We start from the raw sequence: 17,738 nt of genomic DNA, 5'->3' as shown, positions 1-17,738 counted from the left end.
CGGCTGAGGCGCGACCGGCGCTCGCGAACCACGTAGATTTTAACTCGGAGTGGCGGCGCGTTCGGTTTGAACGGAGCTTTGCCGTTCGCGCGCAATTGCATCTCTCGCACGCTCGCCGACGAACCGCAGGCAAGCGGGAAGGCAGTGAGCGCCTGCGAACAATTGCCCGCGTTCTGCAGTCGCTTCATATGTTAAGATATTTATACAGGCAATTCGTGTTTACACGTGGGAGGAAACCGGAGCACCTGGCGAAAACCCACTCATGCGAGGGGGCAACGCTATATCCCGTAGAGAAGGAACAGATGATGTTGGTCCGCACTTCGACATGCCGCGTATTCCTGGCGAGCCGGGCTACGTGGCACCTGCCCGACTGCCCACGGGGAAGGGAGTTTTGGCAAACATCTGCGTGCGGATCCACTGACCCTCAAAGCTGCTGACTCCAAAGTGCTGGATTGCAGGCGGCCACCACTGCCCAGCTGGCTTGGGGCCCACCGTGATGTATTTAGGCAGCCGCTTTGATGGAGATGTTCTTGGAAGGGGGCGAGGAATGAAAAATATTCCGGTGTCGTCATCGTTAAGGTGCACCCATCGTTATTAGGAGAGTGTAATGTTCAGCTAACATTTCAGGGGTGTGGCTAACTGAAAATAATTAGGGGGTTGGATTTGAGCGATGGCCTCTGCTGGAGAAGAGAACACGCGAAGTGTGAAAGGAAGCAGCATCGGCGTTTGAGTCTTAGAGGCAGATTTTATCACCACGTGGCGACGAGAAAGGACTGACACTTGGACAGATAGTTTGCGCGTGCATGCTCTTTCATTATCATTCCTGTTCTAAATGTTCGTGTTTTCCTCAGATTTTTACAGGGAATTGATTTTGCGAGACGCAATTTGTTTTACGTGTGACGGGATTAAAACTTTGTTTGATAACTTTGTGCTTCTTTTTGACTCAAATCACGTGATAGTTTCAGCTTTTAAACAAAATCCATTTTGAAATTGAATATATTTCGCCTGCGATACCTCGCAACGCAAAAAAAAACGACGCGCCCGCTGCTAATCTAGACACGGTGGAAATTGTATGCTTTTTAAATACACGTATATAAATATTTGTATTAATATTTCCTCGAGTCAGTGAGGGACGAGATTGCGTATTGACTGAGCGTGCACATTCCACGTAATTGCAATCGCCTATTGAATTCCCACACTTGAAGATGCAATGAAGACGTCACCTCCGCAGCAACAACAACACGATACGGCCGAGCCCGCCTCAAGATTATTATTTCGGCGTTGCACCAATCAATAGTCTGTTGCGTTCGCTTGGCAAAGTCCTCCTCCAGCGGCGTGCCAAAGCGAAGGGAAATGAAAACGCCCGCTCGAAACGGCGGCGTTGTCGATCCAACGGCAAACGTCGCCAAGATCCCCGCGAGCGGACCATTGTCTGCCCACCCCCTCCACCACCCCACCACTCGGTGATCCGTGCCCAGCACAGGGAAGACGGCTTTTAAGTTTCGGTGAGGCGTGACGGTATTATGATCACACTACGCGCGAGCTGGTGAGCTCCGGGGCGGGCGGGCGTGCGTGCGTGCGTGCCCACGATAGTCCGGTCCCGCGAGGAGCTTTCTGAAGGTGCGTTCCCGCGCTCGCCTCGTCGGCCACCCGCGGGGATTTGCACCGACCTGCTGCCGTGCCGAACCGAGAGCCGTGACTATCACGACGGCCCACTCTTGCGCACAACGTCTCTACCCTCTTGCAACTGTCTTGTGGCGCGCGAATCTCGGGTTTGCTCAGACGCCTGCTTCCCAGCGTGTGAATCTCAGATATCACCCTCGGTCTTGTACGCTTTGCCGTTGGTTTTCCTTGCAGAGGGCTTTTTGACTTCTTTGCTTCAATGTCTGCGCTCCCCACGTACGTCGACTCACACTGAGCAACGTGGTGAGCGGTGAAGTCAATTAACACAGACGGCCTGGATGGTGTCGGGTGACCTTCACCCAGCAGTGGATGTACAAAAGGGAAGTGTTTCTATTTGTTTAGCCCATGCTGGAAAGGATCATTATGAATAACCACTGCACATTTCAATTTCAGGAGAGACTGAGAAGATACCAGGCAGGCATCGTCAATCAGTCAGTTTATTCTATTTTAGTTCCAGGCTTGGAAAAAGGAATGGGAAAATTAAAATCCAGCCGTGAAATTTGCTCGATTGATATATCACTCTTTGGGGGGGGTGATGGCCCATGGACGAGACTGGTGACGGAGTGATAGCCGAAGGAGAGAAGGCATCTGGAAGGAAAACCACTCCGGAGATGGAGCGATGATCTCGTCGCATGCGCAGGACTAAGATGGATCGCAGCGTTATTGGATTGTGAGGGATGCCAAAAGTGTTGGGAAGCCATCATACAGCACTGGATTGACAATGACTATTAATTAGAAGCACATTTTTTGTTCCCAGAATAAATATGTTTTCACATATGCATACATGTCCATGTTGTTACGGATGGGTGTTCTTTGGAATTGCTTTGAGTTTCAATACGAAAATAATGCACACACACGTTAATTATTTTATGCATATTTGGGTTTATTTCTGACTAAGATCGCAATTCTACATGCTGCTTGTTGTGCTGAAAGTGGTACATTTTATATATATAATATTATTTAAAACTTTATTATTTGTTTATTGACGAATTGTCATGAATGGCTCATTAATTATTTCTGTGAATGGAGTCTCTCCTGTGGGACAGAGAAGGTGGATCGATTCCCGTGCTCCTAATGTTGCACTCCCTGCTAAATCTGGAAATTCGTTAAGAGCCCTTTCCGTACATTTCCTTGCGTTTTCATGGTCTTATTTCACTTTCAAAGACACAATCGAATGGATCCTGCCATGATTTCACTAACAATTTGAAGAGAGATTCTGGCTAACTTTACTCTATTTTTAACTGCATGGCTGTAAGTTCATAAGACGAAATAATCTCTAGCGTGAAATTAGAGAATGTAAGTAATGCAATAAATAAGCGGATTAGACTCATCCTTTCTATATCTCTCCGCCCATGTAAAAACGAAATTAATCATGACTTTTATTTCTTTCCGAACGGTGTCGGGAGAGTTGGCTTTTGGTGACTTTCAGGTCAGACTACTTGCGCTGGTAGCTCAGGGATGGTGGGTTTGAAACGTGAATTTCAGCCGCCAATGATTTATTTCAGTTTCCAAGCAGAGTAATTTGATGTTTATTCAAAGAATGGACGACATGTTTGACTGCTTTAGTCAACTAGACGCTGAAAACAATAACTGTATTAAAGCCACGGACTCTTAAGACTTGATTAAAATTCCACAGGTTGTCGTCAACGAGTGTAAGAAGAAGGCATTATGCTTAGGGTGGCTTACAAGGCAGAGAGCTTAGCCTGGACAGCTAAGCACCTGGGTTTCAATCCAGGCAACGACCTGTGGTTAAGTCACGTGGCGAATTGATGGCCTCAGCCAGATCACCAATGACTGCACACGAAAAAACAACATCACTCTATATTTTTTTTCTACGCTCAATGTGCGCCATATTGCAGCTTTGCGAAAGAATATATTTTAAAAAAAATCATGTTTGACTGTTACGTGATGAACATTTACCTCGTATGCAGAGCCCGTGGGAAAGTACTGCCCTCTTCCGTGAGGACCAGAGGCTACTTGGTGGTATCTCAGAGGTGTCGAGTCCGTGGGCCAGAGCAGAAATTGTTACCACTCAAGGTAACAAAATGTAGTCGGACCCATTGATTCATAATTGCTAATACGAGTGAATTAAATCTTGGTTTGAAGCTTTCGTGACTGCAGGAATCCGTACTCTTTGGTTCTTTCGGTAAAGTCACGTAGGTAGAAAAATAAAATAAAAATAATATATCACGATCGAAACGTCGTGATATATTATTTATATTTTGTTTTATTTTTCTACCTACGTGACTTTACCGAAAGAACCAAAGAGTACGAGTGAATTACTTGATAACCCACCCGTTTAAAATGGTCATCACGCAATTCACTGTTTTTGGCGACATTGAGAAATTGGAACCGGTAATGTTATGATGCGACCTCAGGTGGAAGTGACAAGTGAAATATCTGCTCTGGACCCATGGACTATCAGTGCGTAGCTCTCTTACTCTTAGTTCTTTCGGTAAAGTAATGTAGGTAAAAAATGAAATTAAAATTAATAAAAATAAAATAAAAATCACGACGTTTCGGAGGCAACACAAGTCTCCGTCATCAGGTGGGACCGTCACAGCCAGGTTTGCTACATCACTTGATGCAGAAAATCTGGCTGTGACGTTCCCACCTTGCCTCCGAAACGTCGTGATTTGTATTTTATTTTTTATTAATTTAAATTTCATTTTTTACCTACGTGACTTCACCGAAAGAACTAAGTGTATGAATCCTTGCAGTCAACTCTAGAATGAGTAGCTCTCTGACATCTGCTTCACTTCCGTGGGTAATTCTGCAACGCGGTCGCCTAGCACCGCTCCGCGAGAGGTCCGACGGCTCCTTCATCTGACGGCGCAACAACAACAACAAAAATCGCGATGTATCCGTGTAAAAATTACGATGACAAAAAAAATCTTCCTTAGACGAACGCCGTTAACGAATCGCACGACCCGCCCTCCGCCCGTGTCCGCCGTGCGTTCCAGGGCGGTCTCATCGCGCTGTTGCTGCTGCTCCTGCTGCTCACGCTCGCCCTGTACACACGCCGCGGCGGCGGCGGCGGCTCCTCGGGATGCTGCCGTGCCCAGCGCCACCGCCCGCCGATGCCGCCGCAGAAGAGCGCAAGCGCCGAGGCGGGCGACGAGATCCACTACATCCCGTCCGTGCTGCTGGGCGCTCACGGTCTCGACTCGCGTCGCTCCAACGCCCGCCTCCTGCAGGACTCGCACGCCGACGGTGATCGTCTGTCTCGTTTGACATGTTTCTTCTCGTTACATTTGACCGACGCATTTGCTGAGCTCAGGCCCAAATGGGGAAAGGAAAACAAAAGTCACGTGGCGAGGATGCACGCCGAACTTCTTTCGCACCGCGCGTAGCCGACCGTGCTAATCGGAGGTGCATTAATAAACAGGCAGTGGCAGGTTCAAAGGTCGGGGGGAAAGGGATGTGGTGGGATCGATCGTCTCCCCCCCCACCAACTCCAGCCCCGCCACGATACAAAATTCGTATTGTATCGATGTACCACCAGGTGCGCTGAAGTTCGTTTTGTTTAAACGGGTGAGAACTCTGGCGACCACGAGGATCGGTCTCAGTTGTAGGAGAGGCCCCGGGAATATGTTTTTTTTTTATCTCAGTACAGCACCTTCTGACCTCCGGCTGAAAGGCATTTTCGAAGTGTAAATCATTATTACGAATGATTAGCCTGCCTTTAGGGGGTGATGATTGCTACGTGTAATCCCAATTGAGTAATTTGCAGTGTAATTGAACAATTTGGCAAATTTGAACCTTGACATCAGCGCACGATGGCCTCCTCTTGCGAGAGATCTTTGTCGTCCACTGTGACACAGACGGTGCGTGTTGCTGTGGTTTATACGCGCAGTCATAATGGGGGCGGCCTGCTGGAGTCGAACCGGGAACGTCAATTGAGCAAGGTTCTGAGATCTCTGGGAAAAGAGACGATGGGAGGGAATTCCAAAGTGGAGCAGTGCAAGGTCGAAGCCAAGAAGAGAAGTGGTATAATAGAGTCTCAACATGGCTGGAGGAATCAATGATATCATGATGATGCCAATGATACTGATGGTGATGATGGGGACTGGTAGTATAGCGGTTTGACGCTGCGCTACGAACCCAGCCACCCGGGTTCAGTTCACGTTCACGGCCAACACCAGTGCCAACTATATCTGAACCAGTCCTGGGACTCCCCTAGGTCGCCTTAGCCTCAAATGATTTCCCCGGTGCAGTGTGTAAACATTGCCACTGGGAAGACAAAGGTGGTCGGGCGTCATGCTTTCCACCCACCCACTCGTGTATCATTCCGGCCTTAATGGGGTGCTCGCTAACAGCACTTGCCCCAAAAGTCTGTTAAAGGCTATACGGGGTATTTTTCGGTGGTGGTGATGATTATGATGGTGCAAATGATGATGGCTCTTCACAGATATCCTGTAAAGTTCTCCAATATGTCGGGTTATTTCACTGTACGTTGTTTGGCACAGTGTCTGACACCCCCCCCCCCCCCCCGCCATGGTCTGGAAGCTTCTTCGGGAATTGATATGAGCAGCTCGATTTCATCTCCCGATAATATAGCGCTCATAGCAGCAGGTGGAGCGAAACGTCGGACAACGTGCCGAGCAGCAAACAGTATAACCCGGAAACACGTGGGGGGGAGCACTTAAAAGCTACAAGGCGAAGGCTAATCCCGTTATGTACTTTACCTCGGTTACCAATGTAGGTTGTGTCTCTTCTGCCATCGGCAGTTCCAGAAAGAAAATGCATTCAACTCCCGGCTTGGATGCACAACGCCACGATCGCCATACCATGCCAAATTTCGAAAAGTCAAAACAAATGGTTTTTAATTCGAGCTTTAACGAAACGTAAACGAAAAACTTTCCCGTGAGATTAAAGGGTTCTCCGCTCTGATAACAGAAAGGTACGACGCGCGTGCGATGAGCGACTTAGTGGCTCCTATTTAATATTGCCACGAGCAATATCATATTTTGCTCTTGCTGCTGCTGCCGCTGCTACAAAGTGCTCTGATACAATTCAGGGGAAATGATAAAGATATTGATCCACCTGCGGGTCGTGACAGCAGGGTTATAAGACCGCTGCGCGAAAGTAATAAACACGGCAAACAACGCATACCCCACCCCGCGTACGATCACAAACTTTACCCGCGCGTTCTTCAGCAGCGCTTCAGCCATTGACCCAAACGCCACGGGGCAATTTGTTATTTGACACGTCAATATTCTGTTAGAATATGTAATATCATCTTTAATCCAGGACAGAGGTTATTTCCCTTGGGATTTCACCGAACCGGCGTTTTAAACGCGTTGCTTCCCCGGGACGGAGGCTGAGTCTAATCCGTGTCCCCAAAACCCGTTCGCCACGACGGTCGAACTTTCACATGAGCTGCATTCACGGGGGCCAGCCTCAAACAGTTTTGTTGGCTCGCAGCTGCGATTGGAGAAACACTCGACACTTTACCGCGCTGGTCAATGTGGATCAGCGAAGGCGGGGAGCGTTAGAGGGCAAACACCGAAGTGCACGGTGCAGCGGTGGATATTGATGAAGTCCTCTGCTGCCCACCGTCACATCCCTATCTCAGATAAAATACAGAACAGGCGAAGATGAAAATATTTTAAAAAAATATCCCCTCAGATGTGTATCGGTGTACAGCGTGATGACGCGGCCTAGCGGGGGCTCGGTTTTCTAATCGACTGTTGGAGAGGTTCACCGTTCTGATCCAAACGGCCTCCCTGGTTAATGCTGCGGGGGTGCACCCACCGATCCCCCCCCCCCCCCCCGATTGCAAAAACGTTGCGGGGACCCTCCTGAGCAATGAGACTCGTTGAGGCTTTCCTGGATAATAATATTAATAGAAAATGCATGCATTTCGGCATTTGTCACCTCACCATTCACTTTCCGAAATCTGCGCTAAAGATCCGCAGTATGGGTTGTATAACGAGAGAGATTTTTTTTTCTCGGCTAGAGGAAGTTGTTTGTTCGACGACGTCGACGGAAAAACTATGGATAACAGCGCCGAACACATTCCCTCGTAAATAACTTTCATATTTACCCCTCACCCCCCCCCCCACCACCACACCCCCCATGTCCCCTCCCCATCACAGCGGACGGGACACCGGTGCGCGAGACGCCGATCCTGGACGACTTTGACTTCGAGAACGGCGTGGGCGTGAGCGGCACCGTGCAGCGCATGAACCACCGGGGCGGCGGTGGCGGCGACGACGATTACGGGAGTCAGGTGACGCGCACGCTCGAGAGCCTGGGCCGCGTCGACGAGGACTGCCACGGGCACTGCGACGTGAGCCCAGGTGCGTCTGCCACGCGCTCCCGCCAAACGCTCTCTCTCTCCCTTTCTCCCACCCAGAGCTCTCTTGACCCCACACCTACCAGACATCCCCCCCCCTTCCCCTCCCCCGGCACCTCCGATTGGCACGGTTGGCGACGTACGGTGCGGGAGACATTCAACGTACGTGCGTACGTCTGTAAAAAAGAGCTCTGTAGCTCATCGGATCTTGTGCAGGATAAGTGAAGGATTCTGATGCGGTGGTTCGGCTCCTCTTCGGCCGGCGGATTTTGTCGCGTCGGTGCGGGCGGCGGCTGACAAGTCCACCTCGCGATTTTCCACGCGAAGCGGTGTGCGTGCAACAGCCGGCTTGCTTTCACGCGTGCACCGCCTTGGCTGTCCTGTTCCCGTTCTTGACAACACGCCGTAAGTGTTTTTTGACGTCGTACAAACGTACAGCCATGCGAGCGTCGGATTTGTAAAGTGTTTCTCGTTGTGCACGTCGTTGTGTGTTTGCTTCCTGTGCGGGAGATTTCCGCGCGGACGTTCTGACCCCGTGATATGATGGCCATAGAGCAATCGGAATGAAACTGGTAATACAAAAAAGAAAACGGAAATATTTCGCGCAAACAAAACTTGCGTTTGTTGGTCACTCCGTGCATTGGTGCCGGAAACATAAAAATGTTCCACACATTTGTTCGAACACATCAATAGTGCCTTTCTAACCCTCTTTCACACACACGCTCCGATGTTCCCTTGCACCTTGCATCTCGCGAAATTCGTACACGGGGCCACCTTTTCACTTGCACGTGCGCGGGCGTCCTTATGAGACGTCGGCAATGCGGCGTGGATTTTTTTTGTTATCGAGGCCACCTAATTTTGTCGCCGCCAGCAAATCTGCGGGAGATCCGGGTCCACGCAGCAGCGAGTGATTGTCCGGCAGAGTTGGTGCCGCGATTGCTCGCGGTAGCAGCCAGGGGTCCTCTTTTTTTGGGGGGTTTTGGCGAGCCTGCGAAATCAATAGTGTATTTCACCAGCGTCAGGTTGGCAAGAGACGTGACAGCAGTGCTCGCAGAGCGTTAACGGGACGAGCCACGTTAACGCCGCGGCGAGGAGGCGAGGCAACCTCCCCCCAGGGTCGCTGTGCGTCCACACACAACGCGGATCGATGCCGTCCTGCTCGCGTCTCTGTCCGGCCCACGTGGGGTCACCCCCCCACTTCTGCTCCACCCACCCCCCTCCCACAACCGCGGCTCCCTTGGACGGTTCCTTCTTCCTTTTTGTAGGCGGCCGCGCAATAAATATCTGAAACGGCATCATGGGGCAATCAACAGACGCAAACTCGCGATATAGATTAAAATCAATCCAGCGGCATCTGGCGGGGTGAGGGCGGTTCATGGTGATACTCTGCCGATCTCGGTGCTCGACGCTTGGCCGGTTGGGAGATGGTTATCTGGAACGTTGTGGGTCCAGCTCTTCCGAAGCTTTTGTTTTGCTATTTTTTAAATATTTTTCTTCTTCTTACCGCCGCCCGCCCGCCCGCCCGCCCCCTGCTGTGTCTTGGCAAGCAAGGGAAGCTCGCAATTCCCTCTTGTCGGGAGCGGTTTGTCAGAAGCTATTACTACGGCAGGGTGCTGCGGTCGCCGTGCATGGGAGCTCACCACGATTCCTCCCCGCCCACACATTTCGGCATTGGTTAAAGCGGCACGCGCAAATTTCTTCCCCCCTGCTCCCCCCTGCTCCCCCCTGGTTCCCCCTGGTTCCCCCCCCCAACTGCCCCCCCCCCACATGACAGCCACCTGATTCCCTTTCACAAAAACCCCTCACGCCTTTAATGCAAGACTTAATTTATCAAACGAGCCACACTGGAGAGGGAGAAATGAAATTGCTCGTATGAATGATCTCTCACTGCTGCTCGTGAATTGTTAAACACGCCACGCGATGCCGCCTGCCCTACCAAATTCTAAATTGACTCAACCTGTGCTCTGTAGAATTGGCGTGGAGATTCTGAATTATTATCACTTTTATTCCCTTCCCAAATCCAAATAGCCGCTCTTATTTTAATAAATGGGAGCGTTTTAAACGCGTGCCGTTTTCCCAGGCGCTAATGTGCTCTTTGTCAATCCACTGCTCGCCACCGATGTTTGCAGTGGCCAGGAATCTAACTCAGGTCACTGAGTTCATAGCTTAGTGTTCTAACCGCTGTGTTCTAACCACTACTCCCCCTCATCGTTTTGACAGCAATTGTTTACAACTATTTCCAATCCACTCGTGGATGAAGGCCTCCCAACTCTGTCAGTCGTGGTGATTGACTATACTTCACCAAAACTGGTCATTGCAGGTTGGTGGAATGGGAGGGGGCCCTCGAACCGGCTCAGACATCGGTGACTACCGATGTTAATCATGACGGGGAATCAAACTCAGATTTTCCACGTTCATAGCACGGTGCACGAGCCGCTGCTGAATTGTTAATGTTTGCTTTTAGAGCAGATGGAGCATTTTTTGCAATGTACTTTATTGCTGAGCATGTAAAGTGAATGATGGTGGGTGCACTAACTGCTCGACTGAGTGAGAAAGCAATAACTCCTAATACAATATATATATAAAAAAGGAAATGACAGTATTCATATACAGAATATATACTTGCAATCCGAAGGTCGCCAGGTCGTTTTCCCTGCACGGCATGTCCATCCACGTTCGATTGGCAGGTCGCGTTTTTGTGTGGTCAGGTGTGGGTACTTCCACTCCTTACACGACGTATGTCCAGCATGGAAGAGTAGGCCAAATATCCCCTCGACGGTCTCTCTCGTGCTGCCTCCAGCAACGTCCCTTCCGGCAGCAGAGGCGTGAGTGAAGCACTTGCAGGGCTGTAACTTCATATGTGTACAGTCCTCTGTATGCGTATAAATCCCTACCACAAGAATGAGTACATGGGGCTGCCATCTGGGCACGTTTGCAAATCGCAATCGAGGTAAAGAATTGGGGTGTATTTTTTATTTATTTTATTTTATGGTTGCATTTTCTCTTTCAATGCTAAACTGCATTTATTTCTCTTGTTTTTTTTTTTTTACAAATCATTATTCTGCACCGCTTTATTCACACTATAAACCGCTCCATTCCTCGTTTTTTGTGTGTGTGTGTGTGTGAAAGAACAAATATTTACTTTAAAGCAGAACGGTCTGCTGCCTTGGCCGAGCAGAGAGAGTTTGGTAAGCGATTCATTATTCCATTAAGGATTCATGCGCAACTGTCGGAAGCAGGCGAGTGTTACGACTGTAGTATTTTAAGCCCCTGCAATGCTCTTTAGAGCTCATCCCTTCTGAAATCTAAACACAACCGGTCGCTGTTTTAATCAAAAAATGGAGAGAAAAAATCCAAGAAATACAACCATGACGAGCAAATGATGTCCAGAAAAAAAAAATGGAAGTGCCACTGCACATGGTTTATGGATGGCAATATCAGTTTTATTGTCCCGTTTATGAGAAAGCTACCTCTTAGACGGTCTTGTCTTATGGCCATTTTTATGTCTCGGCGTTTCTCTCTTAACTTCCTTTAGCCTGTGTCGCAGCACGCTCACCCATCAATACATAAACTCTTCTCCACTCTCTCTCTCTCTCTCACACATAATGGCACAATAGCCGGTGAGACGGGCCGTGAAATTCCCAGCATGCACGGTGCGTGGTGCCCCACCCCCCCCCCCCCCCCGGTAAAACAAAAACGCGTTCGCCGGTCGTCGTGGAAATTAAGCGATGATAAAAATCACGATGGGGGCACGCGTCGTTTTTATCCGTCGTTAAATCCACCGCAGGCAATGGGAGCCAGCTTCGGCCCAGGCCCGGCTCGTGGTGTTTTCTCTCCGTTGTGTGCAACGGGGGAGGGGGGGGGCAGACCTTTCCACTCAAGGTCACGCCAAGGGTGACCTACTCTCTCTCTTGCTGCCCCAAATAAATACTAAATAAGTGTGCATTGCTATACGGAGATAACTCCCTCAGCACCACCGTCCACCCAGTCTCTGTCTTTTATTTTCTACTTCTCCTTGGAATATTTATTCCCAGTTGTCAAGGTTATTTTTTAAAAACGTAATACTCCGTTTGTATCGTTTTCTCTCTCTCTGCACTTCATTGCACTTTGTTTTGCCTCTGCAGTGAGGGTGTTAGAGCCTTGCCCTGATGTTGCTGTGTTGTTTCCAGTTGCAGTATAAACCATCGCAAGTGATATTTCCGCTTCGTTTACAATGTCGATCCGAGTGGAGTAAAGATATAATTTCACTTGAGGGATTTCAAGCAGCTGGCTCACTGAGCTTTCACCGAGATGCGTCTCTCCATCCTCCAAGTCTTCCGACGAAGGCACAACGGCGGCGAAACTCCTCGGATCTGCGGTACCTTTTACCCACCAACTGCCAATATAATTTTCGGGATGTAAAAAAATCCGCGCAACATGCCCCGGTTCAGACGTTGGCATCGGCCGTACGGGCTTCTCCGAGCAGGAGCACGTCAACCATGTGGAGTTCGAGGAAACGTCCCAGGAAGTCGCGCTTGGTGCCTTGATAGGCCCCTCTACATTTAGACGGCACAGACGTAGTGACGGCCCCACACTGCGGTTAGTTTGGCCCTGAAAAGGACCTTTGGTTTTGCAATCCCGATCAGGAGGCTCCTTCTTTCGGGCGTTTGACAGCCGGGTTTGATGACATTAGTTTGTGATCAGCATGTAACAGTGGAGACAATTCGCCGCTGATGTTCGCCTCAGCCGGGGAATCAAGCGCAGATGAAGTCTCAACTTCTCACGTTCATCATCTTGCACCAGGTGAGCACTCAAGAGTCCAGGGACAGTCTCATTTACAAGAGTGGCCTGGGGCATTAGTCTGCCAGTAGGGAGGTGGCGGCGATGATTGCTATGTTTCATCCCGATTGAGCAATTTGTGGTGTAACTCCCCACCTTGGCAACCTTGGACCCTGACGCCTGCACACGATGGCCTACTCGCGCGAATGACGTCAAGAGACCTTTAGCGTCCGCTGCGAGTAAAGCAAACGGTGCATAGTCGTATTATTCCTACTACGGTAATTACACACTGCAGTATGAATCAGGCCCGGCGGCTGGACTTGAAGCCTCCGTAGCTTGCGGTCGAAAGCACTGCGGCTAGGCCATGCCACCACGCACAACGCAGGGTTAATTGTACAGTGTGCTGTCCGCAGTGCCACCGCTGCACCCCATGTATGTCCCGTTCGTGACCGTGTAAGTGTTCGTAATGCGTACAGAGTCTGACTCACAGTGCACCAGTTGTGTTGCTTGAATGCAACTGACGGAAAGCGATGATTTTTTTGACGGCATTTTTGCCAAACTTTTTCCTGTGTAGAGTTTGACCTGCTATACATTTCAAAACAAAAAGCAGAACTTATTGGAAAAAAAACCCTCCGTCTCCCCCATGACAATTTTCGTTCTGCTAAGATTGTGAAACAGCAGCTGCTGTGCAATTTATTATACATCCATTGTGTAAACTTATGCGCATTAAATATTCCACGGTGGTCTCGTTTGCAGCCTGCACTGAGTTCCAGAATCTTCTTCCTTGGTTTCACTGTTTTCAGGACTCACAGACAGGTTTCCCTGTTTAAAAAAAAATTAACCCGTCGGCTGTAAACCTTCAAGCACTGGCTTCAGGTGACTTGCGGAGCACAGGTCATAGGTCGCAGAACGCCAAGGGGCCAGCAATCAACAGCGAATTAATAATAGTTAATGCAGATTTGAAGTCTTCGTGACTGCAGGGATCCATACTCTTTGTTTTTTTCGGTAAAGTCACGTAGGTATAAAATATAAAATAAATTAAATCACGACGTTTCGGGCGCAACACAAGCGTCCGTCATCAGGTGGGACAACCACAGCAAGAAACACTGCAGCAGTGTACCGAAAGAACCAAAGAACCAAAGAGTATGAATAGTTAATGCGTTTCTTAAATTGAGCGAGGTCATTATAAGATGTTGGGGAAAGGAGAGCCGTTGTGAGGGACTTCCAAACATCGAAGAGTGCGAGGGAAGAATCAGAGAGAGAAGTGTGTTGACCTGCAGTGTGGTGGTTCAAGAGAGTATGGCTGGGGATAAACACACTGATAATGGCCAATACGAGTTATCTTGCATCTGATATCGTGGTGGAGTCCCAGTGGAAAGATGTTAACTACCTCGCCTGGTATTCAGGATGGTCCGTGGGTTCAATCCCGACCCTGGCGTCTATATACTTGGAGTTTGCGTGTCTCTCTCCCCATGGTCGCGTGGATTTTTCTCCGGGTCTTCTGATTTTTCCCTCCACATTTAGAATCGACATCAGGCGTTTAGAGTATTTGGCTGGTGCTATACATGTCGACATGATGATAAGCAACTTCATTGAGCTATCATTTGTGTCCAGGTTGCTTCTGACAAAGACATATAGATAGATTGATAGATAGCTCAGTGGGTCTTACGTGGTAAAACAAGATGCAATTGTTGAGTATGAATAGTTTATACGGTCCTCAAACATTGGTGGAACAATCTATGAGTGATAATAGCGATTGAAGAGTGATATGGAGGTGACTGGATGCCAGTGAGCGAGTGGCTGTGGAGTGAAGTGCCTTGTGCTGGATCATCAATCGCCCCGACTGTTTTACATTTAATTCTGTCTGGTGCAGTGAAGGTTGGAACTGGGCACTCTACTTGCCAGATACGACATCAGCAGGATTCCAACTTTGTCTGAACTTGAGCTGTGTATGGTCGTCATAATTGTTCATGGTGGAAGATGGAGTTGTCGCGCTAAAAATTAAGTCGAGTTTCTTAAATGTCTCCTGCAGGTTCGTAGCACAGCCATTCCATGATGGCATTGACGCTGTCTTTGGTACGGTATATCAACCACGGACGGCATTGTGCATAGGATGGTTACTGTGTACCCATGGAGGATTCATCGTTGTACGAGTTTTGGCTGTCGAGTTAAAAGCTGAATGTTGGGCAAGCTTCTCTGAGTAAATCAATAGCAGCGTGCTGGCTAACGATGGCGATTTCAAAACCATTGCAATTCAGCCATCGATGAATATGTGTCTCTCGTGAGCAGTCGCTTCCAGACAACCACTCCGTTTGCCCACTCTCCAGGGGAGGTAAAGAAATCGTCGATTTGTTGTTGTGCAGTTGAAATCACTCCGCTGCCTTTGCTTTGGCAAGCTGTAAAATGGCAAACGAGCATCTGAATAAACCGATAGTGCTATCGTGATTTACCCAGTTACATGGGACTTCCTTGCCAAGCTTCGACAACTACGTTAGCGACACATGCATTCTCGAATGTGTCTTTGCTCTTCTTCCCAGTTGTATCCCTCTTGATCGTTTAGCAGGAGGGATGGAACGATGAAATCGGCTCGTTCGCAGGAGTTAGATGTTGCCGGTGTATTGCAAGACCGCGAGAGGTGGCGACGGCTTGCGGAGGCCTTCATCCAGCAGTGGATGAATCACGGCTGATGACGACGACGACGATGCTGATGCCATTGGGGGAGGCGGGCGGGGCGGGGACTTCCTCTTCAGGAGTTTAACGACCCTCTTCATCAACCCCACTCCACCCCCCGCCGCTCTCGCCCCACCGTCCATCAGGCCGGGACGAGACGGTGGAGTCGCTGGTGATGAAGTTCAAGGAGAGCTTCCGCGCCAACGCCCCCGTGGAGCTCAACCGGCTGCAGCAGGTGCCTACGCCGTGCGGCTCCGACAACCGGCGCAAGCGGCGGCGCCGCAGCCGCAGTCGAGGTGAGAAGCCGAGGGCGGCGGCGGAGGCGACGCCGGGCAAGCACATGGGGCCAGCTGAGAGGCCACTAAGCAAAGATCTACTAGCATAACAAGTGGCTCTAGAGGCCCGAGACTTCACGTTTACTTCGTGCCTAAGCCAACACGTGTGTACGTACGTACGTACGTGTGTTGAACTTATTTTGCACCGTACGTTGCCAACGGTGCTAATCGGAGGTGCGGGGGGAAGGACCGACAACCCAATCACAAAAAGCAGTCCTACGGAAATGAGTTTTCAAAAGCAGGTGACACAGCAGGTGTTTCCCCGTCGATGGCCGATGCACCGATCTTTGCCGTGTAACAGCTCAGCACCTCGTAACAACTCGCGTAGATTCAAGTTTGGCCGGTGATGCGGCTTTGCCAGCCACGGCGAGTTTACGTGCAGATGTAGCAAGCATTTCCTACACAAGGGGGCCTGGATTCATGAAATTGTAGTAATAATAATAGGGATCGTTTACAATATCAGCTCAAATTGAGAGAGTAATAAACGTCTCACAAATGTTTTTTTCAAAAACTCAACATCTTCGTTGATATTGCCCCAAAGAGGAAAAATACATGCAGGAGTACTTTAATCCGTGGCCCTATTACCCACAACTCTGTTATCCGTGGCAGCTGTAGGGTCCATGAAGACTCCCAATTATCCACTTCCTTATTTCTTCATATTATCCATGGTGATCCATAATGTTACCCATAATGCATGGCAACACGTCTTCCTAACGTACGGAGTTTTTTGCGCATGATAGGAGATGTATGGCAAGTGACTTCTATTACCGACAGGGTTGCCTGCAAATCTTTCCCAATTAATGAGAGGAGTAAAATTGCCGATAACCCCGCAAATAACATGATCCCCCAAAGAACTCACCCACAACACCGCACATGAGAGAGTAGTTGTGTAATAGGTGACGTTTCAGGCAATGGTCCATCTCTGCAGCAAAGAAACATTTTTCCTCTTTCGGGCAGTGTTTTTGACGAAAGTGTTGCCTTTTTTTTTGTAATTGTGATCGTGCACTACTGCCAATGCAGCATACATTAATTTTGGTCTAATGAACGTAAAAAAAATTCCATTAAAGCGAACAAGCGAATTAATCTCTCATCTCTATCTTGTCGGGAACTCTCTTCTCATCATCTCACGACATCCGTCTGGCGTGCCACATCTCTCACGACACGACATCTCCGTCTCATCTGCATTCTCTCCTCTCATTATTCCACCGCTACTTTTTGTCCACATTCGTTCATCTCGGCTTGTCTATATCTCTTCCGCCATTGTTATAGGAGTTTCATTTTTTATTGAAAAGGTGTCGGGGGTGGGGGGGGGTTGGCGGGGTAGGGGACCAAAAATAACTTCTGCTTTGGGTCCTCAGTGGGCCAGTAGCCACACTGTTTGCCAAAGTGACGGAGCGCTGCGGTGCGGTGCAAATATTATTAACAAGTGCTAGAGGATCAATTAACACACTGGACCTCTCAGTGTAGTGTAATGGATGTAACACACACACGCACACTGAGGCTCACAAAATCTATGCCGCAAAATCCCTTCTCTCCCGGCGGGATTTGCTCAGCGAGCGGTGCACAGCAATACTTTCCCACACATTTAAACGATCGAATGGAACTAATGGAAATTACAATAATGCCGCTTTTGTGGCGAGGTGGCCACGTGGCCGGGCGGTAGTGCGCTTGCCGTTTGTTGAAGATGTCGTAGGTGGGTGCAGCAGTGGCGGAATATTAACAACCTCGCCTGGCATACAGGAGGTCGTGGGTTCGATCCTGACCCTGATGCTTGTATATATGGAGTTTGCATGTTCTCCCCGTGGTCGCGTGGATTTTTCTCCAGGGGGTGCTCTGGTTTTTCCCTCCACATTTAGAATCAACGTGCATTTAGAGTATTTGGGTGATATACATTTCAACATAAAGTCACTTCGTTGAGCTATCATCTTTGGCCAGGTCGCTTCTGAAAAACATCTGGAAAGCTCAGTGGGCCTTGCTTGGTAAAATAAAAA

General features: G+C 49.2%; 1 protein-coding gene across 1 annotated transcript in view; it reads left to right on the top strand.

Annotated features, from left to right (window-relative positions):
• Positions 1–17,738, top strand: part of ASTN2 (astrotactin 2) — a 469,553-nt gene that overhangs the window by 109,104 nt on the left and 342,711 nt on the right. The window contains exons 3-5 of the mRNA XM_078616120.1: positions 4,647–4,896; positions 7,785–7,988; positions 15,559–15,708. Of these exons, the coding sequence (XP_078472246.1) occupies positions 4,647–4,896; positions 7,785–7,988; positions 15,559–15,708 (604 nt within the window). The remainder of the gene's footprint in view (positions 1–4,646; positions 4,897–7,784; positions 7,989–15,558; positions 15,709–17,738) is intronic.

Source organism: Lampetra planeri, chromosome 49, assembly GCF_965212315.1.
Source record: "Lampetra planeri chromosome 49, kcLamPlan1.2.h2, whole genome shotgun sequence".
Taxonomy (NCBI): Eukaryota; Metazoa; Chordata; class Hyperoartia; order Petromyzontiformes; family Petromyzontidae; genus Lampetra; species Lampetra planeri.
The sequence above is the reverse complement of the archived record's forward strand: the minus strand, read 5'-3'. Positions and strand labels throughout refer to the sequence as shown.